This window comes from Cornus florida, unplaced genomic scaffold (assembly GCF_030987335.1).
Source record: "Cornus florida cultivar Cherokee Brave unplaced genomic scaffold, ASM3098733v1 CherokeeBrave_3.0.0_Hap2_scaffold_130, whole genome shotgun sequence".
Lineage (NCBI taxonomy): Eukaryota > Viridiplantae > Streptophyta > Magnoliopsida > Cornales > Cornaceae > Cornus > Cornus florida.
In genome coordinates this window covers 25,113-51,223 of record NW_026775617.1, presented here as the reverse complement: position 1 = coordinate 51,223, position 26,111 = coordinate 25,113, and the positions used below count along the sequence as shown (strand labels likewise).

General features: G+C 36.9%; 4 protein-coding genes across 4 annotated transcripts in view; 3 read left to right on the top strand and 1 right to left on the bottom strand.

Moving 5' to 3' along the window:
* Positions 1–5,211: 5,211 nt before the first annotated feature.
* LOC132288606 (uncharacterized) lies at positions 5,212–7,047 on the top strand. The gene is made up of 2 exons (XM_059789870.1): positions 5,212–5,977; positions 6,419–7,047. The coding sequence occupies exons 1-2, from the start codon at positions 5,212–5,214 to the stop codon at positions 7,045–7,047; spliced, it is 1,395 nt and encodes a 464-aa protein (XP_059645853.1).
* A 1,468-nt stretch (positions 7,048–8,515) lies between these two features.
* Positions 8,516–10,447, top strand: LOC132288611 (anthocyanidin reductase ((2S)-flavan-3-ol-forming)). The gene is made up of 6 exons (XM_059789873.1): positions 8,516–8,754; positions 8,871–9,037; positions 9,113–9,313; positions 9,623–9,782; positions 9,882–10,095; positions 10,183–10,447. The coding sequence occupies exons 1-6, from the start codon at positions 8,628–8,630 to the stop codon at positions 10,325–10,327; spliced, it is 1,014 nt and encodes a 337-aa protein (XP_059645856.1). The 5' UTR covers positions 8,516–8,627; the 3' UTR covers positions 10,328–10,447.
* A 2,721-nt stretch (positions 10,448–13,168) lies between these two features.
* On the top strand, positions 13,169–20,548 carry LOC132288604 (uncharacterized). The gene is made up of 3 exons (XM_059789868.1): positions 13,169–13,426; positions 14,133–14,301; positions 16,680–20,548. The coding sequence occupies exons 1-3, from the start codon at positions 13,313–13,315 to the stop codon at positions 20,261–20,263; spliced, it is 3,867 nt and encodes a 1,288-aa protein (XP_059645851.1). The 5' UTR covers positions 13,169–13,312; the 3' UTR covers positions 20,264–20,548.
* Positions 20,549–24,443: 3,895 nt separating this feature from the next.
* Positions 24,444–26,111, bottom strand: part of LOC132288605 (cyanidin 3-O-galactoside 2''-O-xylosyltransferase FGGT1-like) — a 4,478-nt gene continuing 2,810 nt past the window's right edge. The window contains exon 3 of the mRNA XM_059789869.1: positions 24,444–24,472. Within this exon, the coding sequence (XP_059645852.1) occupies positions 24,444–24,472 (29 nt within the window). The remainder of the gene's footprint in view (positions 24,473–26,111) is intronic.

The following is a 26,111-nucleotide window of genomic DNA, read 5'->3' as shown; positions in this document are numbered from 1 at the left end:
CTTTGACCTGTCTTTGAGTTCTATAAACCCATCAGGATGCTTCACACCGAGTTCACTAGAATTAAACATGATGAAACTTGAACAATGACACCCCAAACATGATGAGGCCGTTTTCATTACAGCCGAGCCCTCACCGGCCAAGCCCTCACAAGCCGTAGCGAGTCCTCCACGGCTGAGCTATCCACAGTCAAGCTCTCCACTGGCTGAGCACTCCCTCTTGCTTGCCGGCCGCCGTCCTAAAAGTGCTCTCCGAACCGTGCTGGATAGTCACCCATCACACGAATCTAAAACCCAACTCCTCGATCACTCGATGACGGCGGGTGGCTCAGCCGGTGGAGGGCTCGACTGTGAGAAGAACTGCGACATGGAATCGGCGGCCAAGAATTGAGATTGGGGGTTTGAGAGATACTGTGTGTGTGAGATAGAGAGAAAATTGGGTTTAATTTACGGATTAGGGGTTTGAGGGTGTGGAAGAAGAGAAGGGCGATGGAACAGTTTGTGTGTGTGAGAGAGAGATGAGATGAGAGCTGTTGAAAGAGAGAGATGAGATAAGGGGTAGTTTGGTCATTTTAAGTGATGATTAAAATATATCTTAGGGCATATTAGACATTTCATGTCACTTTAGGCTGTGTTTGGCTCCGTTTTTTTTAAAATGGGATGTCATTGTTCAAGTTTGTAAACCTATGGGGTGTCTCTGTCCAAAAAATGGCTAAGTTATATATGGCTGTCAATATGGCAAACCTCAGGGGGTGTCGTTGTAATTATCCCTTTTTTAAAAAAGAAAAAAATCTTTTTTTTTTTTTTTTTAAAAAAAAATGTTTTGAATTTAGTTTTATTATTATTAAATTTTCTCGTCCCAACTCTTTTGACAATAGCAGTAAGAGTATCTCCAACCGTTGTGTATATATATACATATATATATATATATATATCGGTGTAAATCTAATGTGTCATCATAGATTTACAAAAAAAATTTGGATTATTTATTTTTAACTCCTGCTATTGTTTTATACCTTTTGTGTAAAAATATATTCATCAATAACAATCAATCAGTGTCATGTCGATCTAAACCCCACATAATTTTTACAAACTTACTTAATATAGAGTGTCAGGTCTGGATCCCACATAATTTTTACAAACCTACTTAATATAGGGTTGATTGGTTAATTGAATGAGAAAGAGGGAGGAGAAAGGAAATATGCTATGTGGCTGTGTAAAAAGGTTGTGTAAAATACATAACAATTTTACATAGATTAATGATATTTGCACCGATTTGTTGTAGTGAATTACCTAACCGAATATTACTGATTGGTTATTTATGCACAATACATGCATGTGGAGGGCCCACTTCTTTATTTATGCATAAATGGATCAATTAAAAGAAACAAGTCTGACAATTCACTACAACAAATTGCATATATAAAGAAGTGGGGCCCTCTACTTACATGTATAGTGTATAAATAACTTGTAATACCCCGTAATTTTAAAGAGTGTATTTAAATTAATTTTGTGTTAGGTTAATTCTTTAATGTGTAGATTTATTCACCTTGTAATTATATATGTTAGATTAGTTAATTAATTTTATTTATTTGTGCATGTAATATTGATTTTATGTTCTATATAGTATAATGATTAGTTTTGAAATTTTTATTGGTTATGTTTTAGATTAATTATTATTATTTAATTAAAGTATTTAATTTGTATTGAATAATAATAATAATATAATAATAATATTTATAATAACAATAATTATAATAGTTTATTAATAATAATAATAATAAGAATATTTATTATAAATAATAATAGTATTAAATCAAGGTAATGATGAAGAAATTAAATCTTAGGATAGGATTTCATTCCCATAGTTGAACCTTAGGACATCTTGCTTGACTTGGCTTGCTTGCCTTAAAGCCATATGGTTGGGAATGTGGTTAATTAAATGCAAAAATAGATATTTGTAATATTTATATTATATAAATTGTATATAAATTAGCTAGCTTACCTTAGAAGGAAGGAAAGGGAGTTAGAATCAAATTATAACTTTTAGTGAGCCATTGTAAAAGTGTGGAAAGGAAGAGAGAGAAAGAAAGGAGTTTGGACCGGTGTAGGAAAAATTTACCCGACTACGCGCAACCGGCGAATTTATTTTAAATCCAAAAAGGCAAGTTATTATCTACTTTTCCCCTTTGAGTCCATAAATTATTCATTACATTTATTCGGCTATTTTTTTTAGGTTAGAAACCATGATAGGACAATGAGAAATTAATTATTTAATTTATTAAAATAATGTGATATTAATTATTTAAGGGTTAAATAATTTATTATTGGCCTAGGTAATTAATTGAAACTTAGGAAATTGTTATTTAAGGCTTTAGAAATTTTTCTAGAATTTTTGGGCAATTTTCGGAATCTTTCTGTATTTTCCGGCGACCCTCCGGCGAGTTTTCCGGTCGCCGGCAATGGGGGAGATGACCGGAGTGATCCGGTGTGATGCGGCGCACCATAGGAGGGTGTGCGCGCGCATCCTGGGCCTTAGATGAAGCTGATTGATCCGGTGCATCGCGGTCCATGTTACCGCGGTACACCCGGATCATTGACCCTTGGATTAGGTGAGATGAGATGAAGTGATCCTGTGTAGCGCACCCACAGCAAGCCAATACAGCCAACCAACCAGGAGGTGCCACGTCTGCAGGAGACTTAAACACGCGCGTGGGAGCGCGTGCACGCGCGTGGCTGATGCCAGACGCGCGTGGGAGAGTGGGGAAGGTTGGGCTGCGCGTGGGGAAGCTTAGGGCGGCGCATGGGGGCGCGTGAAGGGCCCTTTCAGCTGCTGGAAATTATCAGAATACCCCTAGGGCCTGTTTTGTAAATTCCAGAACCTTAAACTTGATTTTTAGGTACTGTGTTGGTATTTACGGGTTTAACGGGCCACACAATTATTATTTTACTACCCGTTACTTATTCTTATGGCCGATTAATATTTCTAAACCTTAAATGGCACGTTTACTGTACGGATATGAAGGTGATTCATTTATCAACATTATTATAGATGCTGTTATTGTTTTATTAAATGGTATTCAGTAGTACTGTTAATAATGTCACGGTTATCGTCATATAAATTAGCCATTAGATATTATGGGATATTTATACTGTTAATCATATATCAACCATGAGTATTATGCTGTGTGCATTTCAGAGAATAAATGGACTGTTTAAATTATGTCGCATTTATATTACATGGATGTGTTGCCATATAGAACCATGTGAGCTGGCTAATAAGTTTAGACTCATTTATACCTTATGCATTCGTTGCTATAGACAGATGGGTGGCTGTCGGGGTATGTGGTTTAATATTATTGGCATGTGTTGCCTAATTGACATGCTCAGTATGTTTAGTAATATTATTGGCATGTGTTGCCTAATTTATATGCTCAGTATATTCATCAGTACTTTGAGAGGTGTTATCACTGTGTAGTTCGTTATAGTCTGTGTTGTCAGTACCGTGCACCATGTATAATAGCTGATTTCCCGGGTAGGGAAAGGCGACACTTAACCACCTAGTGTGAGTCTAAGTGATCACCGTCTATTCTGGTTGAGGTCATGTTATACATTGGATAGTTCCCTTAGGATGTATACAGATATAGTACTCATCCGATTCATAATGATTAATTTATTTGATTCTCTGATTTGGGTCATAGTAGAGAGGACTTGCTCGTGGGGTTGACCCACCATTGTTGTTATTTCAGGATACGGTCAGTACCCTTTCCAAGGTTGAGGTTAGCAGTGAGGGACCACCATCCGAACTCATCTACTCTTACGATCCAGTTCAGGGTAGAAGTTTTATGTATTACTTCAGTTTTAGTTTTTATTTACTTTTGACGTTGAACTCTCATGGTTATATTTAGGGATCCTTGACATAGGATTTCCAAGTTGTAATGGAGTACTGTATTAAATAAAGGATGGATGGATGTTGTATTATTTAGTGTTCCTTTCCTGTCTAAATTCTTTTATTATCATCATTTTGTATTCCATGCTTGTATATTGCCAATTGTTTTTGATATCCCTCGTTTTTCGTGTATAAGCCTGATCAACTTATGCGTGGAAAATGTTGGGGGTGTCACATAACTAATCAGAAATATTCGGTTAGGTAATTCACTACAACAAATCGGTGCAACTATCATTACTCTTTTGCATATTAGTGACCTGAAGTGTATCGTAACAGATTGTTGGAGATAAAAAAATTTACATATCATATATGACAGTGTATATTTTACACAAAAGAATATTTTAACATACTGCTGAAGATGCTTTAAAAGACTAAGGGATTTTGTGAAAAGAGAAAAAAAGAAAAAGAAAAAAAGAAGTAAATAAGTTAAATAAGGTAATAATAAAAAGTTTATAATGAAAATGGTAGATGTGTTATTAAATCTGGAATTGTTCATATGGATGCGTAGAGCTCGTCGTGGGCTTCGTTTTGCCTCAAACGACACCTTAATCCGATAAGAGATGAGAGAGAAATTAAGCCTTGAAGCTTGAAACCATAAAAAGAAAAAAAGCCCAGAGAGCTTCTGGAATGAGAGAGAAGCTGATACGCAGAGAAGAAGAAATAAGTCATTATATTGGCTTATAAATCATGTGGGCCCCACAGGTGAATAACATTTTATTTAACTTTAACTTTTATATATATATATATATATAATGCCATCTTAGTCGTTTATTAATGTCAGGAAGAATATTTTTTCCAGGTCCCTTATACATAATTATATATATATATATATATATATATATATATATATCAGTCACTTTTTTGTCATTCAATTCAATTATTTTAATAAGACTTTTCATACGATGGTGTATCTTTTCATTGATTCCCCAGAAACACCTTTTAAAGTTGCTATAAATTGAGATTGTATCTTTTTTTTTTGGGTAAGTAAATTGAGATTATATCTTCTATGTATATGTAAACTGGTTTGATCTGAGCAAGGAAATAAATAGCAGATATGGTGAGTTTTGTATTTAAAAACAGCAACCATACGACGAGAGAACTAGTTTCCTTGATGGTTTGCTCTGCTTTCCTATTATCATGATTGTGTGTAGCTGTTATATAAAAATGGAAATAGATGTGCTCTATCTCTCTCTCTATATAACAAAGCTTTTCTCACAAACAAAGGAAGAGAATTTTAGAATAGAGTTTTTGAAGTTTGAAAGACGATGCCAGCATTTTGGTTTAAATTGAAGAGATCACTGCAATGCAGATCAAAGCCATCAGATGTTCATGATCCAAGGGGCAATGTCAATCAGTTGACAAGAGAACAATATGTTTATTATCCAAAGGGCAATTGCAATGGCAATCAGTTGACAAGAGAACCACCAGATGTTCATTATCCAAAGGGCAATGGCAATGGCAATCAGTTGACAAGAGAACCACCAGATGTTCATTATCCAAAGGGCAATGGCAATGGCAATGGCAATCAGTTGACAAGAGAACCAAGCAGGTCTGGGTGTTCGATGACCATTTCGGATCTCAAGGATGTCATCCATGGAGGAAGTAAGAGGCACAGTATGGAAAAACAACCAAGTTGTAGTCCAAGATCTATTAGGAGCTGTGAGTTTTTAAACCCAATAACCCATGAAGTAGTCCTCAGTGATTCAACTTTTGAAATTGAACTTGAGAGTACTACTGGGAATAAGGGTACCAGTGGTGGTTCAACCATTGGGGGTACCTTTAAGCCTGGGACACCTGGCCGTAGACGGCGCTCTATAGCGCCCCATAAAAAACCCAGAGGGACATCCGTTTCTCTGATAAAGGCACCAAACAGGAGGGGAGGCTCTGGATATGGGAATACCACCCCTGAAAACCCTGAGGCACTTTTTGGGACAGATTATCGTAGTTACTCAATTTTCACTTGCCATGAATGTGGTCAAGAATTTGCAACAATGGAAGCTGTTGAAGCACATCGTCTCTCCACACATGCTGGTAAAAGAAACCCTTTACTGAAATCTCCCCCCCCCCCCCCCCTAAATTCATATATGTGTTGTTGAATGTTGTATATCATTAGTTTTAGTGTATTTTCTTCCATTGCTATTATTTACATACATTGTGACCATTATATTAATCTTGAATGAAATTCATGTCAAATGTAGTTCCCAAATTTGGAATCATTGTCATTTGATTTGACAGTCTCCTTTTTATTCTCCTTATTATTATAATTATCAATTTTACCAAAATTGAGGATATATAGAGTCTGAGGAGCCTATTATATATTCCTTTGACATATATATCTTTATTGGATTTTATTTTTGTTGGTTCTATTATTCAAATTTCCCTTTTTTAGCCTTTAAACCATTCAGATGGATTCAAATGCTGAATTCGTTCTGCTTTTTAAGAGATGTCAAAGTGTCCTTTCTTTTGATGCAGTCACTGAAATTGTTGAAGGAGATCCATCTCGGAGGATTGTAGAGATGATTTTTCGAAAGGGTTGGCCAGAATCTGACAACAATTATGGGCATATAGACAAGATTTTAAAGGTCCACAACATGCAAGAAACAGTAGATCAGTTTGAAGAACACAGAGAAATGGTGAAGATGAAAGCAAGCAAACAGTCGAAGAAAAATCAGCGTTGCCTGGCCGATGGGAATGAGCTCTTAAGGTTCTACGGCACATATGTTGAATGCTCCTTTGGATCAAATGGCTCGTATAGCCTATGTGCATCACATGAATGTTGTTTATGTCGAATTTTAAGACATGGTTTCTCCATAAAAAAGGAAGTACTCACAGGTGTTTTCACTACTTCCACAAGTATAAGAGCACTGGAATCTATCAGACTATATGATGATAGTCGTCCATCTTTAAGGAGTGCTTTGATAATATGCAGAGTAATTGCTGGTAGAGTCCATGGACATATGGAGAATTTTCAAGAATTAGCTGGATATACAGGGTTCGATTCTATTGCTGGAAAAGTAGGCCTCGAACCAAATGTTGAAGAACTATATTCATTGAACCCGAGAGCTCTCCTTCCTCGCTTTGTGGTGCTTTGGAAACCCTGAAAAGGAGTGTAGTTGTTAGATTAACTGAAGTAGGTTTTTGCACTTCAGTGAAGAATTTATTATTCTAAATTTCCACTAAAATTTTATAGATTTTCTTGTGAATTTATTTATTTACTTCTGAATTTAGTTTGAGGCAGGGAGTCATTGTCTGAGATGTAATTGTTGCATCTATTGCAGTTCATGGCTGCTGTAAAGAAATTACAAATGTTTATTATGTTACGTTGTTACAGACTCTGTGTACAAACTTACAATTTGGAAATCCCATATCATATTATTGCATTGTTTCAAGCTAAATACCCTATTTCATATAGAATGTCAATTATTTTATATAATATGACACAGGTTGGATTATATTATACTGACTCTGACGGAAAAATATTTGTTGTCATTTGCATTATCTAGCTGAAATAATCGATATTCATCCTATCCACAGACTATGTGGAGGGTTCTTTTATTTTCATCCATTCCTGTCCTTAAATTTATTCTCTGCTGCAAAAGTAGTTTCATTAATTTCCTAACCCAAGGTTTAAAGCCACTTACAATCCAAACCAAACGAACCCTTAATCAACACATATTATTTAAATTTTTAATTCCAGATGCAATTTAAGATGACGTCCTAGAATGATACTTGACATTCGAGTATCATGTGTTGTGAATGTTGCGACACTTTGGTGTACAGGAAACAATAAGTATTTTAGACCTTAATTGAAGTGAATATTTTGGACCTTAATTTTTTTTTTTTAGCAAACATTTTGGACCTTAATTGAAGTGCTTGTTGAGTCCTGTAACGCCTAGATTCTAATTTTGTTTCACCGGGACACCGTGCCCTTAAATTGAATATATATATATATATATATATATCAATCAACTACTCTGTAAACATGTTCATTTCATGATTCTCACCTAAATGCAAAAATGGCACGTGAGGAATCACATTACTAAGTTGGCCAACTACCCCTCTTACGTGCAAATCCACCAAACACTTCCTTGCTTTAGAAACCTTAAATAGCAATTGCCTTCGTGTCCCAATAATTACGCATGTACACAAGTTAATCATATTAACTTTATATTTGTTTGGATTTAGATAATAAGTCGAAAATTATATAGTAGTAAAGTAAACATTTTAAAGGCAAGGAAGAAATGGATTGTCAAAAGTCAACTACAAATTTCAAAATTCCAAGAATACGATATTTGGTCTGAAGAGACTGGCGAAAATTATTCTTCGAGATCTGACTTTTTTTCACAATTCAGTATTTTTAGCAACTGGCTTTCAAAAATGGACAGTCAAATAAATTCCTGAATGGTTTTCTACTATATTATTTCCAAAAACGAGAAGGTAATACTAATAAGAGTTGTTAGGTGTATATTGACTTCACGTGCTCACCTTCTTCCTTCCAATTCAATTAGATGAAAATGTAACAGCTATTTTATGTTGTTTACTCTATTATTCGTATGCCCTTAAATATCTTTCATAGTGTTTGGATTGTGAAATTTGTATATATAGATCTAGTAGTATCTTTCTTTTTCATCATCAGACTTTTACTACCATCCGTCTTAGAGAGAGCTAAAAATTCGCATTAATGGCGACCCAACCACTGATACTGAAGACGGCATGTGTTGTTGGAGGCTCTGGTTTCGTGGCTTCGTTGCTTGTCAAACTATTGCTTGAGAAAGGCTATGCCGTCAATACAACTGTTAGAAACCCTGGTTAGCTACTCTCTCCTTAATTCACTTTTCACTTCAACTCCCTTTATTTTCTTTTCTTGTTTATTTCTTGCTGGTGTTCCACTATGTTTATACATATTTTCATATAATTAATGCAGATGATCAGAAAAAGGTCTCACACCTCCTATCACTAGAGAGTTTGGGCAACTTAAAGATCTTCAGAGCAGACCTAACTGATGAAGCAAGCTTTGGTGCTCCTATAGCAGGTTGTGATCTTGTCTTCCATGTCGCAACACCAGTCAACTTCGCTTCTGAAGATCCAGAGGTAATTAAGTAATTACAGATTCACAACACCAATATCACAATTAAATTGACTATGATTGCACATTTTGGAACGCAGAATGACATGATAAAGCCAGCAATCCAAGGAGTAGTCAACGTTTTAAAAGCCTGTGCGAAATCAGGAACCGTGAAACGTGTTGTTTTAACATCATCAGCAGCTGCTGTAAGCATCAATGAGCTGAATGGAACTGGCCTGGTCATGGATGAGGAGAACTGGACTGACATTGACTTCCTGACTTCAGTGAAGCCACCTACTTGGGTAATTAGAATCCAAAATTTTCAGAGTCTCCTGATTTTTTAACTTAGTACATCCATGATATTAAGGAATCAGAACAGGAAGAGGATTTTGTGATACAAATTAACAAGATAAAAGGGCTAGTCCAGTGCTGAGAAACAAAATAACAAGATGATTTAGTAAAATTATATGCATTTGCAGGGTACCCTGCCTCCAAGACACTAGCTGAGAAAGCAGAGGATTTTGTGATACAAATTAACAAGATAAAAGGGCTAGTCCAGTGCTGAGAAACAAAATAACAAGATGATTTAGTAAAATTATATGCATTTGCAGGGGTACCCTGCCTCCAAGACACTAGCTGAGAAAGCAGCTTGGAAGTTCGCCAAAGAAAACAACATTGATCTCATCACGGTCATTCCTACTCTCATGGCCGGTCCTTCACTTACTCCAGACGTCCCTAGTAGTATCGGTCTTGGCATGTCCTTAATCACAGGTGTAAAATCAGAACCAGAAATACATAGGTAGTTTAATCAACTAAATACAAGAGCATAATACAGAGGATGTCTGAAATGAATTTCAATTGGTTTTGTAGGGAATGAGTTCCTCATCAACGGGCTGAAAGGTATGCAGATGCTGTCGGGTTCAATCTCCATTTCACATGTTGAGGATGTCTGCCGTGCCCACATATTTGTGGCGGAGAAAGAATCAGCTTCTGGCCGCTACATTTGTTGTGCTGTTAATTCAAGTGTTCCTGAGCTTGCAAAGTTCCTAAATAAAAGATACCCTCAATACAAAGTCCCTACTGAGTAAGCCCACTTCATAACTAGTGTCTATGAATTGTGGTGTAAATGAAACAAGTTTAACATATTCTTCGTCTTCTTTATCAATTGCAGTTTTGGAGATTTCCCCTCTAAAGCCAAGTTGATCATCTCATCAGAAAAACTTATCAAAGAGGGATTCAGTTTTAAGTACGGGATTGAAGACATTTATGACCAATCCGTGGCCTACTTCAAAGCTAAGGAGCTATTGCAGAATTGAAGACCTTAACAGATGTAATTGCTGCTAAACAGTGCTTAAGCTTTCACCTACAAATGCTTGCACGTCAGTATAATAAAATATGTGCTATTATCCAAATAAAATAGTTCTTTGTTCATTGCATATCAACGACTACAATATATATATATGTGTGCGCGCGCGTGTCGCGTTATTGAAGGCGCAGGTCCGTGTACATGTGGCTTATACACTGAAAGCAAATGGGAAAACAAATCTCCACAATTTCATCTCCACAGAGAAAGAACAACATAATCAATATAACTGATTTTAATTATGAAAAAAAAGAGTATATTTCAGTGATCCCAAAATAAAGGAAACTCAATATCAATTATTTCAAAATTGAAGATCTTTTCAAAATCAAAGATACAAATAAGTAATCAGTAACTCATTTTTCTTTGCCTTCAATTCAGGACAAATCCTAGTTCTAAATTTAAAACACTATTTAAGCTCCTCTTTTTTCTTTTTATGTGAAACAATTTTTTTCTTTCTTTCTTTCATATTTTACTAATTGTTCAATAGTTCAAAAGTGAATTTCCCTTTAATTGTGCAGTTTTGTGGGAGTTGTTTGTCAGGATAAAAAAAATAAAAAAACAAAAAATTGAAAATTGATTTTGGAATAATTATAAGAGTTTTGTTTGTGTGTTTTTTTTTTTTTTTTTTTTTTTTTTTTTTTTTTTTTTGGGGCAAATCAACTTATATATAAAAAAATAAAAAAATAAAAAAAGTACAGTACAAAAAGGGTTAAGGCAAGAGGGCAAAGAAGGCCCAATGCAAGATACCCAGGCCACCCAAGCAAAAGGACCGTTGAGCCAACCTTCATTCATACAGTGACAAGGTGATGATGGTTCTCCCTAAACACAAAGCTAGGTGGTCTCAGGTCGCACAATACAGTATGTTTGAAGAAATAAAACAAACTATAGGACTATTTTTAGATTTAAAGTTGAATGGGCTTTTGAGGTTTTGGACCATGGAAATTTCTCGTAAATGCAGAAATTAATGAGAATCATATTCATCAATTTTCTCATGTAAGTAGTCACTTGAATAACCAACAAAGATCAAATAGTATAATCTATAATCTCTCCATCTTCAAAGAGGAGGGACAAGAACGGAGGCATTCACAAGTAAGTGGAGGCAATTGTTCCAACTGATTTTTTTTTTGTTAATATACCCAGGGACAGAGCTTGTGTATGCCTGGGGGCACGTGCCCCTCCTGGCCTGGCATTCACATATACTTAATTTATATATTTTTAAAATTATCTCTTACATCCATATAATGCCCCTCCTTAAATTTTTATTTTTTAAAATTATCTCTTAAATTTTGTATTTCTTTCACTTTTTTACTCTTTAAATTCGTTTAATTTCTTTTAAAAAAGTCAAAATTTCCTTTTTGAATCAAACTCTAATTTTTTTTTTTTTTTTCCTTTCTAAATTTTTTTGTTAACTATTTATCTTTCTTAAATTACTGCATATTATTTTGACTAATTTTTCTTCTTTGTTTCTTGATTTATAGAATCTATATTTATTGTCGTGATTATTGAATTTTTTTTTTTACAATGTGCCCCCTAAATTTAATTTATGGCTCCGCCCCTATATATACCTATAAAATTAAACTACTGCTCCCTTTGAAATTATTAAAAAAATTACACTATAGCCCCCCTTACACCATGTTTTGGCTCTGTTCCTCAAGGAGGGGGAATCCGCACCGATGTGGGTAACAAAAAGCGTGTGTGAGTAAGAGTATGTTTTTTGCCATAAAAAATAAATAAAAAAAAAAAAAAAAAAACAACCCGCATATGCAATCTTAAAAATCAATTTGATGAGTTGTTCTTGCCGCGCCAAACATATCTCTTTTTAACTATGCATTAAAATTAAGCATAAATAAAAAAGAGTTAAAAGTTGAATTTTAGATGTTAAAGTTGTAAGTGAAAATTAAAATTGATAATTTCTTTTATACTTGTTTGAAGTGTTTTATATTACGGTGATTTTTTTTTTCACTTTAACTGATATCTAAATTAATAATCAAATAAGCATAAAATTTTATTCATGACAATATAATCACACTTTTACGTTGTTTTATTTAAACAATATGATTTTATAGAGATTTCAAAGTACTATGAAATTAAAACTCAAAAAACTCAAAAGCTTAAGCTCATAGGTTACCGGTGTTGACAACACCTATGTTAATAGGACGACAATGAAGCGAGGACCCCAAACCTATATTCGTTTAACAGGGTTGCCATATTTTTTGTCCACAACTGTTTATTAAGCAGAGCAGGAGTTTAAAAAATAGAGAATATTTTTTAAACTTGTATTACAAATTTAAAGAGGTAACAATTATTTTTCTCTTGTAACATCGCAATAATATATATAGGTTCTAAAATAATAATAATACAAAAGTATATCTAGCTATTGAAATATTGGATTAACCTATGTTTTGTTTTATATAAACTTAATATTTTTTAATAAAAAATAAATTATAAAAATAGAATTGTAATTCATCGGTATAAATGATGTAAGATATGATTGAAGGGCTATTCTTTCATGCCAGCCTAAAACAATGAATTTTCAATCTTAACCCCTTTTCATTCAAAACTACTACTTAATCACTCCCATAAGCATTCTAAATGGGTCATGGTGGGACGGACCGGGTACCCGATGAGACGGGTATTTCACCATCCTGAAAAAGGTCTCGTCCTTGCAAACAATTATGCTCCGTATTTCTATACGCCGTCGTTTCTCTCCATTAATAATTTATTGACTAATTGGCTTCGTTCCATTTTTTCTTTTCTTTTTTTAAATTATTAATAATTTCAGTTCGTAGCGTTCGTCATTTATCAATTTTCTTTGTCTAGCCTTTGAAGCAACGACCGATTGAAATTTCAAAGAAACGACCTTCCATAATCTTTAAATAACCCTTGCTGTTTCTATAATTTGTATTCAATTTTGCTTTTTCTGGTGGAGATAGCAAAGATGTTAGAGAAGATCGGATTGCCGCCAAAGCCTGCCCTGAGAGGGAACAATTGGGTGGTTGACGCCTCACATTGTCAAGGATGTTCCTCGCAGTTCACATTCATCAATCGCAAGGTATCTCTATTTCTCTCTCTGATCTGTTTACTTACGACTATACGATTACTTTCTACTTCTCTTTACAATCCATTTCTCAGAATTTGTTATTTTGGATTTTATTTCAGAATTGATGATTATGACCAGGTTCAAATTGATGAATCATCTCTCTTACTTGCGTACTATTTATTTATGTCCCGTTTATTCAGGACCCATTTTTCTAAATTGGTTCTTTTGTGGTTTATTGTTCTAATAGACTACCATGTTTAGGTTTAAATTTGTTGAATTGGGTTTGTTAAATATTATACTCGGGCTATATGGATCTCACTGATTACTTACTGGAGACTATGATATCTTCTCGTTAGATAATACACAATGATGTTTTGTGGACATCTATTGATGTTTGAGAAAATTCAGTGATTAGCAGGGTTGTAACTTGTTAGGCAATCATACTTATATATATATATTTTAAAGGAGTTTTGGGTCTCAATCCAATTTAAAGAACTTGCTAATAAGTTTCTATAAGTACCCATATGATATAAGTGTCTTGTATTGTTGTGTTCTAAAGAGGAAATAAAAGAAAACCAGATTTATGATAATTTGTTTTTAAATATGAACCCTTATATTTCATGCCAAGCTGAAATACATTTTGTTTTGGCACTGAAATTTATAATCACTAGTTATTTGCTTTAACCTTAATTAATTATTGATGTTTTCTTATTTTCAGCACCACTGCCGTAGGTGTGGGGGCTTGTTTTGCAATAGTTGTACCCAGCAAAGAATCTTATTACGTGGACAAGGTGATTCACCAGTACGAATTTGTGAACCCTGTAAAAAACTTGAAGAGGCAGCACGTTTTGAATTGCGACATGGAAACAAGAATAGATCGGGCAGAGGTAATTTTTTAGATACAATTGTTGTTTGAGGTTGTAAGTTTAGTTTGCCAATGCAGTTTACCATTTCTCCGTATCTTTTTCCATATTTTTTTTCCCCCTCTCTGGCACATCTACATGGTTTTCCTCATTTCAGAAGCAAATGGTTACTAAAGTTTTTCTCAGCATTTCTAGCATGTAGTTCAACTGGTTCCTTTTATCTTTACATTGTGGCTGCTATCTTATCTTTATGACGTGGAATGCATGATGTGCAACAAGACTAGGAAATTGAGAATAATGCTACCTGTAGAAGAGGGGTTTGTTATAGAGGGTTCCACGTCACTCTGGAATGGCCACAAGGAAGGGGTGAGAATTGAGGAGGAAAGAGAGAGACAGTAAATTTCTGGGAAAAAAAAAGAGAGAGAGAGGAGAGGGTGACCATCTTATACTCTTGGAGTTGGGGTCTTCTCTAGAGAGGGGAAAGGACCCTCTATTTTGTGAGTAGAAGGGGAGTTTATAGGTGAAGTCACACATGAGGTCTATACACATGTGAAAGACAACCAATGAGATGGGGACAGACGTCTAGAGTCGTGTCATTCCTAAATGACATGTGTCCCACTGACCCCCTTTTCACTTCTCTCCTCAAGTATGTAAATAACTGCTAATTAGAAGTGGTTATCCGTGGGTGTAAAGAGGACACCATTCCTCGCCAGCACTTCCCTCTTTGCCCACCAAACCACACCCTCCTTGAAGACCCTAGGTGACGTGTCAAGACATTTTACGGTTAATAATTATGTATGAGGCTAGGGCGTGGCAAGGACCAGAATCCTTTGTCTACACTAACCATGATTATTTGTGGTGGGTTAATGTTATGAAATTCATGCAACTTTAGCATTTTGAAGAGTGAAGAAAGAGTTGTAGGCTTTATAAATGGAAAGGAATTTGATTCGGCTTGGCTTGTAATTTGATGTTGGAATTTTAGAAAGAAGAAGTCTGTTAGAATTTTTTTGACAAGTAATAGGATTTTGTTGTTAATTGAATGCCAAGTAATAGGGAAAGAGTTAGGTTTCTATTTATGGATTTGGAAGGAACAATTGAAGAAGTTAAAGTCTGGTTGTGATTTGAATGGCAGAATCTCATTGCAGAGTAGAAAGTAAAAGGAGAGCAAGAAGGGGAGAAATTTTGGGAATGTTGGCTACAATTCTTTAGGTTTTTCCTCAAGTATAGGTTGCATCATATTTTATACAATCTTTGAGTTTCTAAGATTCTACTTCTATAAATTGAATTAGCACGTAGATATTTTGGCTGCTAGTCTTTTTGCTACTTGTGCTAGAACTGGGATACCAAAATAGAGAACTTTGACACCTAGTGATGTTTTGACATGTTAAAGGCCGCATGTAAAGACCCAGTAACAAAACTTGACCCAAAATATGATTCATTGACTACTAATACTGCCTGCGCGTTGTTAAATTAAAATTACTTTAAATTTTAATACTTAGATCCTCACCAAGGTCTTACTGTGGCTAAAGAGGTGTTTGTGGTGTGGTTTATATGGGGGTAAAGGGCATCTCGCCAAGATCTTCTTGTGAAGCTTATCTGAGGAGAGGAGGATCTCATAGCAAGGCTTATATGAGGGAAAGAGGTTATTGACTGTGTATGGTGGCAGCGGGCCTTATGTGGGAAGAAGATGTCTTAGAGAGTATGACATACTTTCCTAGAATGTTAAGGGTCTCCTTTATAGATCTTGCGTGAAGCTCCTTTTAGGTACCTCAAATGTCATGCATTCGTGAGAACATTGAACACTTGGATTATTATATGTTAAAGTAGATAACGTTGAAGATCGCATTTCTTCCACTTTGATCATTTTTCAAGACATCTGGAATGGCCCTGCTGGTTGTTATGAAATTTATACATGCTGAATCATTGTGTGGCATCGGAAGGCCATGTGTTAAGTAAATTTGTGTGTACACTATACCACACAAATTAAGTAAAAATGCATTGAACAGATGCCAATATATGCCTGATATTGAATCGTATTTTTTTAACGTATCCATATGCTTTTAGAATGCCCATTCTTGAATACTGAAATTAATTCTTCTAGCAGAACTCGGTCGTTTGAGGGGATTGATTCGAAAGGAGGTATATCTGTTTGGAGTGTTTTGTCCTAATTCAGAATTTCATATATGAAATGTTCCTGGTACTTATCAAAATATATATATATATATATGAAATGTTCCTGGATTTTTTGCATGTTTTTTTCAATTAAGGTGGTCATTATGTAAAATGAAGTCTTATTGTCTTTAAAAGCATCAGAAGCACAAGCACTAGTTACACTCAATGACAGTTCTACTTTTCATTGCAAAAGGTAGTTTTCCAGCTAATGCTGATAGCCTTATTGGCAGGTTCAAAATTGACATCTAGATCTGATGATGAAGTTTTAAATCAGATTCTGGGTAATGATGGAAAGGGATTGGTTTCATCAGGACGAGGATCTGCCACTGACATGGTTTCCAGTATCCATAGGGCAACAAGCAGTGCATCATGTTCGAATGTTCAAGAAGTTGCCACTCAGGATGAGGGAGGAGAAATTCTTAGAAGTCTCTCTGTCGAGGAGCCTAATAACATGCTGATGGAGATGGGATCTGCTAGTCCTGAAGAATTGCGCCAACAAGCTGTGGACGAAAAAAAGAAATACAAAATTTTGAAAGCAGAAGGAAAATCTGAAGAAGCTCTAAGAGCCTTCAAAAGGGGAAAAGAGCTTGAGCGGCAGGCTGGAGCTTTGGAACTATCGTTAAGAAAAAATCGTAAAAGGGCTTTGTCGTCAATCAACATGATTGAAATCCAGAAAATCAAAGATGACCCTAACAACTCTGGCAGAAAAAATCCACTCCCTCCTCAGAAGAGTAAAGAAAAAGATGACCTTGCTGCAGAACTCAGAGATTTGGGGTGGTCTGATATGGATATGCATAATGCAGACCAAAAAAAGGCAAGCATGAGTTTGGAGGGTGAACTTTCTACTCTGCTCGGAGAAGTCTCTCAAAAACCTAAGACAGAAAAGAGAGCTGGTGGCATTGATAAGGCCCAGATCATTGCTCATAAGAAAAAGGCTCTTGCTTTGAAGCGTGAAGGGAAACTGGCTGCAGCAAAGGAAGAACTGAAGACTGCAAAAGTTCTTGAAAAGCAACTTGAGGAACAGGAATTCTTGGCAGAGTTTGAAGATTCTGATGACGAGCTTTCCTCTTTGATTCGTAGTATGGATGTTGATAAACAAGAAGACTTGTCAATCAGGCATGAACTAGGTACTGGTTTTGATGTTGATGACCTGGGGGGCCTTGGTGATGATCTTGGTATTGATAATAATTTTGAAGTGACTGATGGGGACATGGATGACCCGGAAATGGTCGATGCCTTAAAATCATTAGGTTGGACTGAGGAAGGTACTCATCCTGAAGAAGTTGAGCCCCAGCTTGTCCCTATTGATAAGGAAGCATTGTTAAGTGAAATTCAGTCCTTGAAAAGGGAAGCTGTTAATAAAAAAAGGACAGGTAATATTGCGGAGGCAATGGCATTGTTAAAGAAGGCAAAAGGACTTGAAAAGGACCTTGACAACTACGATTCTCAAGGAACTAATTTTATTGAACATTCAAACAAGGTGGGAGTGAGAAATGTCGACGGAAGAAAAGATATGGACCGTAACCTGCCACCAAAGAGTAGAGGACTGATTCAGAAAGAGCTTTTGGCCCTGAAAAAGAGGGCTCTTGCTTTGAGAAGGGAAGGTCGATTAGAGGAGGCAGATGAAGAGTTGAAGAAAGGGAAGGTTCTTGAGCAGCAGCTTGAAGAGATGGATAATGCTTCAAAGTTTAAAGTAGCACAGGTAAACATGAGTGATAAGCATGCTGATGATTTTTCTACTATTGATCTTGAAGGAGAAGGGGATGTGACAGATCACGACATGCATGATCCAACATTTCTTTCACTTCTTAGTAACTTGGGTTGGAAGGATGAAGAGGATGAACATGTGGCTGTTCCATCTAAAGCTTCTAAGGAAAGTGAAACTCCTCCTTTAAAGATCAGTGATACCTCTGTTACTCAAGCCCCTACTACCATCCAGGTTGGGGCATCTAGAAGAAGTAAAGGTGAAATCCAGAGGGAACTCTTAGGCTTAAAAAGAAAGGCGCTTTCTCTAAGACGCCAAGGGGAGACCGAGGAGGCGGATAAAGTTCTGGAAATGGCAAAAGTATTAGAGGCACAGTTGGCAGAGATTGAAGTGCCAAACAAGGAGGTCCGGGTTGAAATAGATAGAAGAATGGGAAATGAGATAATCAGTTCTCCCCTTAAAACTACAGTTGATGAAAGAGATGTGTCAGAAGAAGATATGCATGATCCAGCACTGCTCTCAGTGATGAAGAATTTGGGGTGGAACGATCAAGTTGAAACTGTAACCATGCAAGCAGAACATTCTAAACCAACTGCTAGTAGTTCTGTACATTCTGATGACCTATCCATGGTCCCATCCTCTCCAGAAGTTCTTGTTGTTCCACCAAAAAGGAGCAATCGGGATATTCAAAAGGAAATTTTGGGGTTGAAAAGAAAGGCTCTTGCCCTTAGACGAAAAGGAGAAACTGAAGAAGCTGAGGAAATTCTGAGAACTGCGACATTATTAGAGGCCCAAATGGAAGAAGTAGAAGCCCCCAAGAAAGAACAACCGTTTGACGGTTCAAATGATAAAGAACCTCAGAGTTTTGGGCCTCAAAGTGTGAAGGATGGTGTGGAAGTAAATAAAGGGACAACACAGGCAGCAGTCGGTCAGAATAGAAAAGATGTTGAGAGGCCCACAAGTTTAGGATGGAATGAAAAGGGTACAAATAATCCTCCTCCAAGGATTTCTGATATTTCAATTCCTGTAATGGCCCGGTTAGAAGATTTAGGTCCTCCAGGTGAAACAAGAAAAGCAGAAGGCACTGGATTCATTCTTCCATCAGGTCAGTCCGCAAGCATAATGGATTTGCTTACCGGTGATGATTGGAGAAATTCTCAATCATCTGAGAAAAATGTTGAAGATTGGGGCAGTCAAGAGAGTGTTGCATATGGAAAACGAGAAGAAACAGTTGATTTGAACGAGAAGCCACATATGGATGAATCAAATTCAGTTCATTTGACTGTTTCTCAGAATGACCAAGCTTCTCTCCGACAAGAAATTCTGGCACAAAAAAGGCGGGCAGTTGCTCTCAAGAGAGAAGGGAAATTGGCGGAAGCTAGGGAGGAACTTCGGCGGGCAAAACTCTTAGAGAAGTCTCTGGAGGATGTCAATAATCCCCAACCTGGTAGTGGTTCTAGTTCTGTATCAATCTCCACTCCCAATGCTGCTTCAAGTGGACAAAAAGAGCATAGTTCATCAAATTTGGCTCCAAGACCCCCTGGTTCTAGTTCGGTATCAAGGTCTACTCTCGATGTTGCTTCCAGTGGACAAAAAGGGCATAGTTCATCAAATTTGGCTCCAAAACCCTTGTCCAGTCGTGATCGTTTCAAGATTCAACAGGAGTCTCTCAGCCATAAGCGGCAGGCACTGAAGCTGCGAAGGGAAGGTCGAACGGAAGAAGCAGATGCTGAGTTTGAATTAGCGAAGGCTCTTGAAACTCAGTTGGAGGAGTTGGCTGGCCATAATTCCACGAAATCTTCTGTTAGTGGAGCAGAACCAGTTGATGATGTTGGTGTTGAAGATCTTCTTGATCCTCAACTTCTGTCTGCTTTGAAAGCAATAGGTTTGGAAGATGCTAGTATTGTATCCCGAGGCCCTGAAAAACCAGAGCCAGCAAAACCCGTTGTGGTTAAGAGTGAAAATTCTATCCAGGAGAGAATTGAACTGGAGGGGAGGATTAAGGCGGAGAAGGTAAAGGCAGTAAACTTGAAACGTTCTGGAAAGCAAGCTGAAGCCTTGGATGCTCTTCGGCGAGCCAAAATGCTTGAAAAGAAGCTGAATTCTTAGTTTTACACACACAGAGAATCATGTCATTTCCTTGCAAAGTTGGAGTGAGGCTACTGTGGAAGAATGGCTTGGGCCATGATGAGTAGAAGTAAAAGATATAAAAATTATTGAAGAATTCAGGCTTCTTGGGGGAGTTGTATACTAATAACATGTAACAACATATTGTTACATTTTTCTTACGAACAATTTCGAAAATGTTAATTTGAAAAAGATTGTTGGAGATGTATGGGTTAGGTTGTGTGAATTGTGATAATTAAAATCAAGAAAGTATGGTTTGTTCGAGCATTTGATTGTTCCTGTTGGTAACGATTGTATTTTTTTTTTATTATAGGAATATGCTTTAGTTTGAAAGGTTCTATATTTATTATAGGAAAATAATGATAACACTGAAATTATTCCATAAATATGACCTATATGGATAATCCTTGCCTTGGGGTTTGAAATGGAGCAGAGTTGACTGGAGATTCAATCAAGTCCATTTTAACAGGTTTGGATTTTAATCTCGAATCTGAATTCAAATCTTTATTGAAGTCCCTCTTTATTTATTTATTTTGGAACACTCCCATCTCAACTTGTGCCTAAATCCATAAGAAAATGTAATATCCCTAATTTTAAAAGAATAGTCATGGTATTTTAATAAATTGTTTAATTGTATTTTTAATTATTAATTATTTATTTGCTTATTTATTTGAATAAATTGTGAATTATGTTATTTGAATGAATTGTTTTATTTAATTGTTTAATTAATTGCTTATTTAATTGTATTTTACTTTTTCTTTAATTGACTTAATTATATGCTTATATGGATTATACGCTTATGCGGATTAATGAATTAAATGTTTTAATAATTTTAGGGTTTTATTTTCTTCACGGATGTAGCTGACTTGGTTATGTAATTAGAATTAGGGTTGGTATTTGTATAAGCCTATATATATACCTTTATACTTCTGCAAGGGTTTTTAGAACTCTATTTACAAACTGTGAAGGCTGAGAGAAAGTACAGGGTGGTTTGAGAGAGAACAGAGAGAGACAAGTTAGGGTTTTGGTTAGGGTTAAGGGCTGAACCAAGGAGGATTAATTGACGCATGCTTGTGGGCTGAACCAGGAGCAGCGGATGTAAGTAAAACAATTAAGGTCGCCAGAGTTGCTAGAGAAGACGGTTTAAGATTTCTAAAATGAAATCAGAGGCAAGTCTCTATTCTAACTCATTCTTTTAAACCTGTGTTCTGTGCATGCCTAGGTAGACTCCAGGGGTTTAATTAATGCTAAAACAAAATTTTAATGCGTGTTTAAACTATATTTAATCTCGTTGAATTAAACTAGTTTGCAAATTCTTAAAGTTCTGTTAACTGGTTCCCGCTGTCTTTGCGTTTAAGCTTTGTTTAATTGAGATCGTTGATGCATATCGATGTCTTGTAAATAATCTGGGACGTTGAATGAACACTAGAACAAGTATTAAAAGAATTACAGAAGCCCGGGGTATTGCCGGAGGCGAGGAAGATGAAACAGAAAAGGCTAACAACTCCAAGGAGTGAGAGAGCAGGCTCCCAAAAAGAGGGAGCCAGCTCCCTCATTGATGGAGCCGGCTCCAAGGAGTGTGGAGCCGGCTCTTAGCTCCACAGCCGGCTCCCAAGGGTAGGGAGTCGGCTTCCATGTTAATAGAACAGGCTCTCAATTTGTGAAAGCTTGCTCTCGCCCAGAATTATGTATTAGCTATTTTTAGGGCGTTGTTTGGGCTGTACATGGTATTTTTTACTATGTTTAAACTGCTTTAAATGATGTATGGGATTGTTATGACCTGTAATATTATGGGGAAACATTAATTCATAATTGGACTAAGGAATGGAGCAAGACGAATTTAGGGAAAAACCTATAGGTTGCACACTGTTTTGGTTAATTAAATTACTTGCTGGAACTTGGAGCTTCTGTTATATATAATTTAATACTATTTAATCATAATTAAACAGAGTTATAAGTGTAGTGAATTACTTGTAATTAACTACGCTTGGTTTGGAATAAATTGGTATTTAACTTGCTTTTAACTGTATCAATTTATGGCCGATTTGGAGGATTTAAATGCTTTGATTTAATTTAGCAATTTAAATAATTGGAACATGATTTTTAGGTTTTATAATGAATTCCTAATATCGTTTTATATGTATTAATTTATATTGATGCATATTTTGGAGAAGGGTTAATGAATACCTGGTGTTGTTTTATCAATTATGCTAATTGGAGGATTGTATGCACCGGTATGGGACGATGGCATATTAGGGATGGATTAGTTCAAATACTAAGTCTTACCTAATCTGGATTGAGGTATGGATTAACCATAAATATTAAGTCCTACTTATATTTGTGTCATGTCAATAAAATAATTGAATGACCTACTTTGGTTTCTGGATGGATTGTTATACATATATTAGGCCACTATACCAGATGGATGATATTTTGTATTAGGAGTATACGGACTTTATATATATATATTATGGTGCCATGGTATGAGCTTGAGTCTCAGGACCATGGTTAGAGTGCGTATATCCCCTATGATGGATAACTGGACATAGGTGTTGTTCCCTGGTAGGTCTAGGTACACATGACCACGTTATGTGCGATTTGCATGGTATCTTTACTCAGGCTGAGACAGACCTATTGGACTAGTGAGCGTCCTATAGTGTGTATTTATACATATATGGACTATTCTAGTTATTGTCGAGTTATCTAGGATGTATCTGCGTATCAGGTTTCTGTATAGATCGTAATAGGATAGGACTTGCATGTGGGCCTGACCCACTTTCTTGTTTTTCTGGTGTTCGTCAGTTCCAGGGTTAGAGCTTGATCGTGCAGAGCAGATACAATGACTTACTCCTCCGATTACGTATGATTGCTTTCTATATTTAGCGTTGGATTTTTGTTACAGTTATTTCTTTTCCAGTTTGGGATTTTATTATGGGTCCACTTGATGGATTCCCGAGTTGTTAAATTAATGGAGTTATTTTGGATTATTGGATTTTAACAATAGTAACCTTTGAGGATTTTATAATTAGAATTCTTTTCAGCTTATTATTTTATTTCTTTGATTTATCTTGTATTCTGTGCTTATTTACATATTAATTGTTTGGTATCCCTCGGGTCTGTGCTCGGACTTGATCACCCGTGACTCTAGATTCGAGGGGTATCACAGTTGGTATCAGAGCACTCCAGGTTTAGTGTCTCTAGGATTCTATCGTATAAGACTTTTGCGTAGCGTTTTCTCTTATTTAGAGCTTAAGTTTAGGATTCATTGTATTCTTTTACGGTTCGGTTTAAATCGTACTGATGTCTGTCTTTCTATGTTAACAGAATGGTTAACGCTAGGATTAGATAGAACAATCAGTGACTAAGGGAAGCAGCCCGTAGGCAGTTTCAGGAGGATGATGGTCAGTTTTACGAAGAACAGGAGGAAGTTCAGCAGACTCAGGATCAAGGAGGAGATCCAAAGTATCCTCCTTATATCAATGACCTCATTGCTTGGGCTATAGAAGCAGGTGTGACAGCTGTACTTCGGAATCAACCATCGGTTCAGTAGGTGCCTATACCAATACCGGTTGTTTAGGTTGATACTTGGGAAAATGCTAGGAGTTCTTTCACAAAAGGGAGCCCACCTGAGTTCTCAGGCTCGACTGATGCGAAAGCAGCTCACCAGTGGAAATAGGATATCGAATGACAGCTTCGCCTAGTTTAGTACACGGAGGTTCAGAAGCAGATGCTTGCTACCTTCAAGCTAGTTGGAGATGTACTATAGTGGTGGGAGTCAGTTACCACTGCAGAGGAGAAAATGTCATTGACTTATGATCAGTTTAGTGCACGCTTTGATGAGAAGTACTTCCCTTACGTAGTCAGGGCAGCTATGAAGACAGAGTTCCTTAATCTGCAGCAGGGAAACATGACAGTGGCAGAGTATGAGCAGCAGTTCACACACTTATCTCTTTTTGCTCTAGAGGAGGTGGATACAGAAGAGAAGAAGCGAAATAGTTTCGTTAAGGGACTGATGTGGTCTATCAAGTGAGCTATTACAGGTAGTCTAGCCTACACTACTTATGCTCAGGTGGTGGACGCCACTTTACAGCAATATCAGTTGACCGTGGACTTCAGACAGGCTAAGAATGAGAAGCGGGGTGACAGAGACTCTACTAATTAGTCAGTTGAGAAAGGAAATGGCAATGGACACTGACAGAATGACAAAAGGCAAATTCCAGGGACAGTAGTCTTGGAAGAAGCACAAGGGTGGTTCAGATACTTACAGGGATGGGGCACCCATTTAGAGGTAACAGAATGGGGGACCACAGGCAGGATAGGGTCAGCCACAGGCTAACCGACAGAGGAGTCCATTTGGTACTTTCCAGGGTAGTTGCTACACTTGTGGAGAGTATGGTCATACTTCTAGGTAGTGTCCTAAAGCAGGACAGGGACAAGGACAGCATATGCAGCAGGGATAGAGGGCCCCGGTACCTTTACCCACTTCACAGGTTCCACGGATTCAGGGACAGACATATCCGGCTTTACTAGCACCGCCACAGCCTTAGGGACAGGCACCGCAACAGTTGCATTATGGCAGTGTGTACAACCCCATGCCACAGGGTATTCAGGTACCTCAGGCTGTTGAGGGTATGTTTCCTATTCATGGTTCGTTGGGGCATGTTTTATTTGATACGGGTGCTACACACTCATTTGTATCTAGATCTTTTGTTGCTTTATCTGGGATGACGACGCGGGTATGCAGTAGACCTCAGGGTATTTCTATACCTTTAGGCAATACAACATGAGAGTGATGGGCCTGTGACATTAGATATTGGTAGACTCAGATTTTTAGCCAATCTATTGGTTCTGGACATGCACACTTATGATGTGATACTTGGGATGGATTGGTTATTGCACTACCATGCCCAAGTTAATTGTTATGATAGGTCTATTGTGTTCACCATACCTGGTTAGGATATGTACGTTGTAGCTATACCACGTTCTAACAGGGTTACTAGCACATATTTGTTCCATATGGAGGAGGAAACGGAGGAGGCGATTACTGTGTCATTGGATAACATACCAATTATACAGGATTTTCCAGATGTTTTTCAGGAGATTCCAGGAGTGCCACCTAGTCGCGAGATTGACTTTGTGATTGACTTAGCTCCAGGTACTACGCCTATTTCTAGGGCACCATACAGAATGACACCAGTGGAGATGAGAGAGCTGAGGGATCAGATTCAGCAATTACTTAGCCAGGGTTTTATTCGTAGGAGTACTTCACCCTGGGGAACACCAGTTCTATTTGTGAAAAAGAAGGATGGTTCGCTTCGTATGTGTATAGATTACAGGGAATTGAACAAGGTTACTATTCGTAACAAGTACCCTTTGCCCATGATTGATGATCTTTTTGATCAGTTGAAATGAGCTATATACTTCTCTAAGATTGATATGCGTTCTGGATATCATCAACTTAGGGTACGGGAGTAAGATGTTCCTAGGACAACATTTCTCACTAGATATGATTCTTATGAGTTTCGTATCATGCCATTTGGACTGACTAACGCACCGGCAGTCTTCAAAGATTTGATTAACAGAGTCTTCAGGGCTTATTTAGATCACTTTGTCATTGTTTTTATAGATGATATTTTGATTTATTAAAAGTCAGAGGACGATCATGCTAAACATCTACGCATAGTCTTATAGACGCTTCGTGAACACCAGTTATATGCCAAGTTCAAGAAGTGTGAATTTTGGCAGTGAGAAGTGAAGTTTCTAGGTCACGTGGTGTCAGAAAGGGGAATAACGGTAGATCCAGCCAAGGTTTTAGCAATGGTTGAGTGGG